This window comes from Plectropomus leopardus, chromosome 2 (assembly GCF_008729295.1).
Source record: "Plectropomus leopardus isolate mb chromosome 2, YSFRI_Pleo_2.0, whole genome shotgun sequence".
Classification (NCBI taxonomy): Eukaryota; Metazoa; Chordata; class Actinopteri; order Perciformes; family Serranidae; genus Plectropomus; species Plectropomus leopardus.
The window spans coordinates 15,480,815-15,491,107 of NC_056464.1; the positions used below are offsets into that span (position 1 = coordinate 15,480,815).

Below are 10,293 nucleotides of genomic sequence, written 5' to 3' on the forward strand. Positions count from 1 at the left end.
ATTGTATTTTAACAGGTTTTTACAGTGTTTGTAGTTGTGGTGTATAAGTCCTGCGACCATGATGTAGTTTGTGCATAGCCTAACAATAGCTTTTGGCTTCTGGCGATTTCATTTAGGCTTCAAAACACACAAAACAGGTGTTCATCTGTGAAGATTATAATGCTGAACAATACTTGAAAGTCTCATAAACTTGTTTGTCACAGAGTTTATTTTTGGTGATAATCTAAAATCCCATTCAAAAATCCAGTGAGGTCTTTTGACAAGAGAGCCAATGAGATGCTAACTTCATGGTTAACGTCATACCCTCACCACTCTATAGGTTCGTTCGAGCCTACCCAGCTCTGCGCAGAACCAATCACTAGCGATCAAAGAGCAATGCATGTCGATTAGATTTGTGTCCGACCCTAGCCTGACTTGCTCTGACGTTAAGTGATGTGACAAGTGCTGTCCAGTCGACTGCCAGCATATAATAACACAGCAACTGATCACTTTTGGTCGAGTCCTAACCTGACACTATCCAGCGGCTTTTCATATGGATGTGAAAGGTGGCTTTTGGTATCATAATCTTACATCAAAAGCACTGCTGAAGCAGTGGTATTTTCCGAGTTTGTAATAGTAACAGGCTGGATGATACGTGCACATTGCTAACAACACAGTAACATTCTGTGATACTCATCCTGGAGACTGCATCGAGCTTTATGACAACTTCCTTTAGTGATGTAAAAGTGCACTTGAGTTTAAGAGGTTAGCTTACCTTCTTTGCTCTTGAGGACAGTTTCGATGTCTTCTGGTTCATAAACTGGCATCCTGGTCATCACATGTAATCCCTCAAAAAAAACAAAACAAAAAAAAACAGTTTGAGATCAAATAAAATCTCCATGTGCACTTTAAATAATGTAAAATAACTGTTTTCATGAATCAGTAAAACAAGCAACAGGGTCTGAAGGAAGTAAATCTTTGCACAAACATAACTTGAAACATACAGGCAATATCCCTTCACATCCCAACTACTTGAGACATGGAGTAAAAAATCCATAGACCTTGTTCCAAAGTTCAAATGAAAAGAAAACGACGCTTCATTTAGAAAAGAAAAAAATCAATTGGAAAATCGTGTTCGTATCTTACAATATAGTTTTTAGGTACCATATCCCCTTTTTGCCAGTGTTTATTTGCTGAATCATGCTGAATGGACTATTTTATTTAACTCAAACTCCTGATACCTCATATTATATTGAGCTGAACTTCGGAATGTATTTTGGCTTGGAGAGAGGACTTTAAAATGTGTCTATTTTTACTTTTACTTTTACAGAAAGTGTGAAAAGTTTATAAAAACCAACCTGACTTCTCAAGTTGGCAACATGCAGTCCGGACAAGCTAGTAAAGATAACCCACAGATTTGTGTTAAATTAACACAAACAATGTATGTTCAATTGACACAAGTACTCTGTGTTGATACAAAGTCACTGAAATTTGATTCAATAAAGTAATTTAAACACTGTAATAATTCTACTCAACACAATTTGATCACTGGATTTCAACAAAATCATTTCCTTTTATTCCAACATTATTTGGTCACTTAACTAACAAAATATGTTATTTTAATATTCCTATATCAACAACATGTTTGATACTTTAAAATTACTTCATCTTATAGTGTGGTATTTTGACTGTACTGAAGTAAAGTATTGGAATACTTCTTCCAACATTGCCTTTTGTATATCTCAAAAAAATTTTGATCTAGAGGTAACACAAAAATAAGACAGTACAGTTACACAAATCAAGGAGGTTAAAATGACTGATATTAGACATATATTTGTCTAATCACTGTTGATTCACTCTGCTTTGTAGACCCGTGGTAATGCTCTATTCCTGATCATTATTTTGGGAATGGGAGGATCCTTTCAAAATGGCTACCACATAACTGGGATGAGTTCTCCCTCACCGGTGAGACTGGAAGCATTTCTTTTCATCATAATGTGTGTTACCTAAACCCCCTTCTCTCTCCTCAAATTTTTACACCCAATGTTCACCTGCAGTTACTGCTGGCTGCTGATAATGTGTTTAAATGCAAAAAAATAAAAGGAGCATTTTTTTTCCAATTTCTCATTTACTTTAAGCTTCAAAATGTCTTTCAAAACATCCACTTTGCAGTTCATCCAGCGCTTCATCAACAGCAGTTGGTATGACAGATATGAAGAGCCTCCCTCTCAACAGTTGATCACAATGATCTGGTCCCTTATTGTTTCCATGTATACTGTTGGGGGACTCTTTGGAAGTGTCAGTGTCCAGACGATTTCCAACAAGCTGGGAAGGTGCGTATGGGAGACTTAATGCGGCATTCAGTTCCGTTTAGGTTTAGATTTAGTTTATTTCAAAAGGGACAGTGCAAACTAATAAATACAGAAGGTATAAAAAGAATTGGAGAATAAGCTAGGAGGCTATTTTTCATCTGTAGTCCCTTGCCTGAGGTGTTACACAAAGCTGTCAAAAAACAACAAAGCAAAATAACAAAGAAAAAGGGCCATACAGTTTAAAAAGACTTCTTCATAACAGCAAGAGGATAAAACAAACAAACAAACAAACCAAAATGTAATTTAAAGACTGGAAAGAATACAGACATTTTAAAAGCACCGTCACCCTGAGATTTGAAGTGCTGTGTTCTTCCTTCAGAAAAAAGTCGATGATGTGCAGCAGCTTTGTGTCCGTTGTTGCAGCGGTGATCATGCTGACAAGTAAACGTGCAAGATCATATGAAATGATTATTGTGGCAAGGATCCTGTTTGGCTTCTCCACAGGTAAGCAACCACAATATATTCTACACAATGCAACATGTTTTTTACCTGACTGATTAACATTCTCTTGTGTCCTGCAGGTTTGGGATCTAACATCCAATTAACATACTTGGGAGAAATTTCACCCAAAAAGATAAGGGGGATAGTGTCTCAGACCGCAGTGATGGCCATGTCACTTGGCAAACTGTCTGGACAGCTTTTTGGACTAAGGTATGCACTTGTTGTCTATACATATGAAGACAACAGTTATTTTGATTGTTTGTTTTTTTACGATAAGAAAGCTCAATGTATATTTAATGTACAAAATTTCATGAGATGGAGAATCCTATTCTATTCCTATTCTCCTATTTATTTTACAACCCAATCACCAGAAAAAAGGTTGGCATTGTACGTTTCTGCAAACCACATGCACGTTATCATACAGTAGATAGGTTGAAACTTTGGTTAATACGTGGTCAGGTGTAAACAAAAAAACATGATTAGCAAAATATCATGTTTTTGCTATATATACTTGGTTTGAAGGAAAGGCGGCGACGTGTCTGTAAGAAACATAAGTTACGACTATGGATCTATGAGACCAACTGATGACCATAACCAGTTTTCACTTTCACAGTAAGACAGCAATGAAATCAGCCTTCCACCCTAAACACTTACTTTACAAAACAAGACATGCAACCCACTGACTCTCTTGGCTGAGCACAAAGCCAAGAGGAGCACTGACTTATGAGGATCTATGGTGTGCTTGCTCAGTAGGCTTTTAATGGGGTTGAGTCAAGGATCTTAATAGCAACGGGAGATCCCATGATACAGCTTTTCACACTTTGCCTGGCCTCAGTTGATTTAGGTCCACCAAAGGATGTCTTCCAACTGACACTGCCTCTGTTGCTTCATGGAAAAACAAAATGGCAATCACATACACTTAAACAGTGCTCAGTGTTCTTCCTGAGTCCAGCAATTACAGAGGGAAGCACAAAACCATGTTGATTGGGCATGTGGCTGGGTCTAGATGCCTACTTTGACTACATCCAGAAAACAAACCTCTCTTTCTGGCTGGAGCTAGCCCATGTGGACAGAACTCAAGCATTACTTATGGTCTACATGACAGCCACATCTAACTCCCAGGAGAAGGGCTGTGAAGCAGCCCATGCCCACGCCTGCAAGGTTGCTGGTTTGGGGTGCCAGATTTGACCAACTGTGTGGAAGAGGATATCTGCCCTGACCAGCAGGGGGCATGGCTGGTCATGGATCAGCAGTGCTGATCTTCCCTGGCCACCAGGAAGCTCTTAACAGGACACTGTAATGACTCATGGCTATCCTGTGGAGTACATGGGGAATCAGGGGCAGTGAAGGAAAAGCATACAACAAGCCTTTTGGCCACTCTTGAGACAGACTATCTGTGGGAGCCCCTGAGCCATCAGGGAAAACCAGCTCTTACAATGACCATAGCAGAGCTACAAATTCTGGGTGTAGCCTCCAATTGCCAGGAAGGGGCCCTGTCCTTGACAGGGCAACTGCTGCCTGGCTCTCCATTCCTGCTCTGAGGAATGGCAGATGAGCAAGGGCCCACAGGTAAAGGCTTCTGCCTACCTTGGGACAGCAAAGGGATCTGTGATCTCCAGAGGGCTGCCCTATGTTAAGAGGGACATGCTCTCCATGGACGCACAACTCTGAGTGAGTAATTATAATCTTGAGGATAGGTACAAGTACGGCATCATTTAAGGTAAAGACCGTGGTGACGGTCCTAGTAGGTCAAACGCTTTTCATACCACTTTTCTGGCAGGAAAAGTAGCAATGTCTCAGTTATAAATAACCACTTTTCAAGCCTAAAAAGTCAACACATTCTCATCTCAAGTTGTAGATTACCACTGCTTTCTCACAGGGCCTACACATCAAACGACGGCCAAAACATGTCACTTGAGAACGTGGCCACATGGAATGTGTCGCATACACATGAAATGCAGCAGGACAGCCTCAGGTTGAAATGCTGCCTGTAAAGATGCAATATGAAGCGCGCAAGGGTGCCTATAGGGCAGGCGGGAGGGGATGGTAGATGGTTCCCACAAGCAATGGACTTTCATATCGGACTCTGGTGCTCGCTTCCCGTCTGGATGTGATGTTTTTATTTAACACCCCATGTGCCTACTTCCCCCAATCCTAGTCCTGATCTGTGTCATTGTTGCCTTATCCTAACCATCCATGCTAGCATGTGCTTGTGTCGTCTAAACACAACCACGCGCTGCATCATCCCATCATGTGCATTTGTTGACATCACAGTGGTGGCATCCCAGAATGTAAACAGCAGATGCTGAAGTATACAGAGAGTGTAATGTGTAGACAAGGAAGTCCACTGCAAAGTGGAAAGAGTTGAGATGAGAATGTGTTGAATTTACACTTGTTACAGGCATTGTGTCTTTAAAATAACCTCAGTGTTTCTAGACCTCACTCTAGAAACAGTGCAGTACAGTCCAGTATGAAACATGCAAATGTAACATATTTTTTGGTTTGCAGAAAAGTACAATGCCAACATTTTCTTCCTGTGAATGTTTTTTTTATGAATAGGAGATTTAGAGAGAGATGCAAGTTAGAGAACGATTTTCAAGCTTTAAGAATTGTGCAAAAGGAGCTTCAACACATAGGGTAGTGTAAATAAAAATGCAATTTCCTACAGTAAAGCAAACAAAGCCGGAACACAACTGTTGCCTTTGTTTTTTGCAGTGAGATCCTTGGTCGCGAGGAGCTGTGGAACATTGACCTCATTGTCCCGACAGTTTTCTCAATAGTTAATATTATAGCAATTCCCTTTTTCCCTGATGCTCCCAGATTCTTATTCATTGAGAAAGGTGATGATAAGGCTTGCAAAAAAGGTTGGTATATTTACCCATATTCATTCAGTACATGACCAGTTCAGTTATATTGTATCAGATATATGACAATGTAGGTTATGGTTTATCAACACATTTTGGATTAAATGTCAGACTGTTTTCATCTGAAAGACATTCCTATTTCATATCACACTGTATAAAAAGTGCCTTTTCAAACATATAACACATGTATATTCATTTTATGTATTAAATGTGAGCATATTTCTGTGTCTGTGTCTCTGGTCTTTCTCACCCAAGCTCTCCAAAGTCTGTGGGGCCCAGGTGATTACAAACAGGAGATGGACGAGATGTTGGAAGAGCAGGTGGCCATTGAGGCAGCCCCACCAAAAAGTGCTCTGCAGCTGCTGAGGGACAGGACTGTGCGATGGCAGCTTTTCACTATCTCCTTCGTCTTCGCATGCAGCCAGCTGTCGGGCTCATCTGTGGTTAGAATAGAACATATTTTGGGCATCAGCTGAATACAGTTCCTCCAAATGCCAAATTTCTTGCATTATAGCAACAACAAGTCTCTAGTAGTAAGTCATTGTTTATCTACTTTCCAGATCAGTACCTTCTCATTTGACATCTTCCTGCAAGCAGGTGTACCGGTAGACAAGATCCGCTATGTTACTCTTGGTCTTGGAGTAACTGAAATCCTGACGTGCATCTGCTGCGTGAGTATATCCCTCAGTCTTTACCTGAACTTCTGATTTCCACATCTTTATTCCATCTTTTTTTTTATTATTTCTTACACTCCCTTTATTTTGCTTTTTAGTCTACTTTACTTCCTGTTAATTTTGAAACTATGGGAAACGTTTTGGTTGAAGCTCAGTCTGTGTTACCAGTGGTTGAATGACTACCACAGTTTCCTTTGTGGTAAAAATGACAAAGTAGCAGTTGGTTATAGCCATGTGGATAATGCATCCAAGCCTAAAAGATCATTCAGGCAGTTCACTCCTCCTTCACTCCACGAGTTCCCTGCTACACTCACATGGCAATCTCACTGTAAGATGCTGTTTATCCTACACACAGTGGCTTACTCAAAGGGCCACAGGTATTATTCAACCTGGGTTGGGTTTACAAACAATTCTTCTCTTCCCCAAAATATTGTTGCTGTTGTGTATCTTTTGAGAGAGTGGCATTTTGCCCAGGATGAAAACTATTAGCTTGTTTATTCATCTATTATTTATTTGTACCTTTCCCTCTCCCAGGGGCTGCTGATTGAGCGCACAGGGAGGAAGCCGTTACTCTGTGGGGGGTTTGCTGTCATGTCGTCCTGCATGGTGTTGATTACTGTCATGCTCAATTTGAAGGTAAACGTATTACCTTTGAATACACACAGAATACACAACACATATGAAGCCATGTGAGTTGACATGTAATCTACTTTAAAGGGTAATTTAACCCATTGATTTAACCTTTATTTTTTCATGAAAAAGCATTGACGGGCAACACTCATTTGCAATAATCTTTGAGTCAATTACAAAAACAAAGAAAAGGAAAACATCAACAAAAACATAAACAAGCAGAGGAAAGGCAATATCATTTTAAGTATGATAGACAGATGTTAAAATTTTCCGATAAGGCAAAGGAATTTAACAAATAAATGAGTATGATTAAGATTTGAAATAAAATAGTTACATAAAAAGCCCTAAAATTTTGCAATTAGGATTGATAATTTTATAAATAAATTAAAACAACTGAAATGTAAAGTAAAATAAAGTAAAAGTGAATTGTTGTTTTATTAGCATTTAGTATGTAAGTCTTAGGCCTTTAAGAGCATCCTCCAGAATGTTGAACGGATGCTACAAGTGCCTGATTGCTAGATTTACAGAATCAGTGACATATAACAGCACTGTGTCATCCACATACAGATGGACTTAACAGTTTGCCACAAAAGGAAATTATATCATTGATATAAATAGTTAAAAGGACTAGCCCCTAAAACTGAAGCCTGTGGAACACTTTTGTCACTGATTAAATCTCAGAACGAGCTCTGTATGCGATGTAGTTTCCCAGTTTAAAAGACTGTTGTCTCTCTGATAGGTAGTTTCTGAACCAATGACATGCTTTAATATCAAACCCACTAGTATGCAGCCACTGCAAGAGCAGGCAATGGTCTACAATATCAAATGCTGGGACAGGTCAACAAAAAGTGCCACACAGTACTTTTCTAGTTATTTAGAGTTCTTTTATGAGATATTTTTGGCTATGACCCTGAGAAAAATGGGTCCAAATTGTCCTTTCCAGTACACCTCCTTGAATCAAATTATTAAATGACAACTCTTAGTACTGTCAAAGCCATAGTCAAGACAAGCAGAATTTACAGATTCTGAGTTATCCAGATTTCCAGAGGTGGGCAGAAGTGTGTTTGTGGTACCTACAGCATTTAAAAAAGTACATTAAATAAATTCAACAGCAAAGTGTCTTCTCTGCATCAATGCCTAGTATCTACATAATTATGCTGGACCGCCCAGACTTATCTGTGTGTTTACTGAAACTACTGTCTTCCAAAGAATGGTCCCTACGAATACTCTAATTCATTTCTATTTTATTCAGGTGAAGGCAGAGATCTCAGAATCAGATACCTCAAAATTTCTGCAGGCAAAACTATCTGCATAACTGTAGCCCTCAAAGGGCAAGTATGAAACATTTTTTACACAAAAGAGAAAATACACTGCAAAATGAAAACCTTTCCTTTTCTGGCAAGTAAAATCTATGAAATATGAGCTGTGAAAATGGGTTTTATTAAAATAAATTAATTTATTTTTTTTAAAAAAAACCTATGCTGCTCTCTTTGCATAGCACAATATTCACATAATGAAAACTGTCTTCATGCAGGATTCCAGCTATTGGGTCCCATACGTCACTAGTGGTTTGATCATCCTCTTCATCATCTTCTTAGCTGGAGGGCCTGGTTTGTGTCTTACAGCACTTTGGTTCAGATAAAAATAAAAAGGTTTTCATGGACTGACAATTAAGTGAATCACCTGTGTTGTTCTTCTGGTTCGCCCAGCGGGAGTTGCAGCTTCTCTCCTCACGGAGACCTTCATCCAGTCTGATCGGATGGCGTCCTTTGTCCTCATGGGGTTCCAACGCTGGTTCTGTCTTGGTGTAGTGGGCCTGGTCTTTCCATTCCTTGTTGTGAGTACATCAAAAAAGCAAGACTTAAGCTTAAACTGTAAATGTTGCTTTGAAGTTAAAGCATGATTTATTATTATTTGAATTATTTGTTGTTATACAATATATTTTGTGGCCATACTTTTAATTGATTGTAATTAAGGTCACTATCAGAATGAGCAGCTTTCAGGGTGTAATAGGTCTTAAAATATCATTTAAGATGTGTCATTTTGTAATGAAAGACAAAACCCATCTCACCACTTGAAATGAAACATAAAAACACAAAGCTCATTCTGATGCTTTATACATTGTTTCTTCTGTCCCAGAATGCCCTGGACTCTTACTGCTTTGTACTGTTTGCCTGTATGGGCCTGCTGGGTTTTCTTTACTCCTTCTTCATCGTGCCTGAGACTAAAGGAAAAAGCCTGCTGGAGATCTCCAAGGAGTATAGAGCTATCACCGTCTGTGGGAAATCCTTCTCAAAGGAAAACAAATTGGAGACCAAATTATGAGGCAGTTGTGTTTGTAACTGAAAGGAGAATGAATGACCTCATTTGAGCAAAAGGACTATATTTATGGCTCAAGCATTTACCAGTGCTTGATATTTTATGGTTGTCATGCTCAGGTGTGTCAAAATGGCTTGTTAGCGCACCCTAAAAAGAGTTTAACACAGTACCCCCCGTGGTTCATTTCAGATGTATGAAATTTGGAGACACATGTAACATCTTAAAAAAAGCTGCATGGGGCCATACCCTGAACCTGACAGTAGGTCAGCTATCTTTAATTTAATGAGCAATATTAGTGTATTTTTTACCATTTCCTGGCATTTTAGTTTAACAAATTCCTCCTTGAGTATTGATCAGATCAACCTAAATTTAAGTAAATACAATCAGACAGACTTTAATGATGAAACGTTGTTAAAATCTTGAGCTTTCATGGAACAATGTGGTGGTGTGGTGGCCATTTTGCCTGTTTTGTAATAAGACATTTAGTTATTGTAACTTGAACATACATTGTCCATTCTCTAGTAAATTTCTTGCTCTTGATAAGGGTCCTGGTCTGATCTACATGGCATTATTGAGTCATAGTAAGTATGTGGCCTGTTGGCAGCACGTCGATTTACAATAATCTTATATGTGTGGTTGACATGCAGCAATATAATGCATGTGTAGCATGTGTTGCTGAGTCTAGTGCCGCATTGCGGACATAAGAACTGCTACAAAATTTGCAATTGTCATACTCCTCCCACAAAATAACATCTAACTCGCATGTGCAATTTTTACCGATAGCAGTAACTGAAAGTGCAAGGACCCATTCATTGCTTCTTGTGGCTTGAGTTATGCCTTGTATTTTAATCAGATGCATCATTCAATCTTTCAGTGGGCCTACATTATACAGGAAAAAACAGCACAATGGAAGAGTTGCTGGAATCCATCATAGGTGCCTATTATTAATTCTAACTTTTTCAGGCAATTTTTAGGAGCAGATTGTTATTATTTACCCTACTGATGAAAACAACT

At 39.0% G+C, this 10,293-nt stretch overlaps 1 protein-coding gene across 1 annotated transcript; it reads left to right on the plus strand.

The window, feature by feature from the left end:
* Window positions 1-1,854: 1,854 nt before the first annotated feature.
* Window positions 1,855-9,558, plus strand: slc2a9l1 (solute carrier family 2 member 9, like 1). The gene is made up of 11 exons (XM_042505034.1): window positions 1,855-1,944; window positions 2,152-2,312; window positions 2,671-2,795; window positions 2,873-3,002; window positions 5,508-5,656; window positions 5,912-6,099; window positions 6,217-6,327; window positions 6,865-6,966; window positions 8,495-8,570; window positions 8,670-8,797; window positions 9,100-9,558. Exons 1-11 carry the CDS (start codon window positions 1,888-1,890, stop codon window positions 9,283-9,285), a joined length of 1,413 nt encoding a protein of 470 aa, XP_042360968.1. The 5' UTR covers window positions 1,855-1,887; the 3' UTR covers window positions 9,286-9,558.
* Window positions 9,559-10,293: the final 735 nt, after the last annotated feature.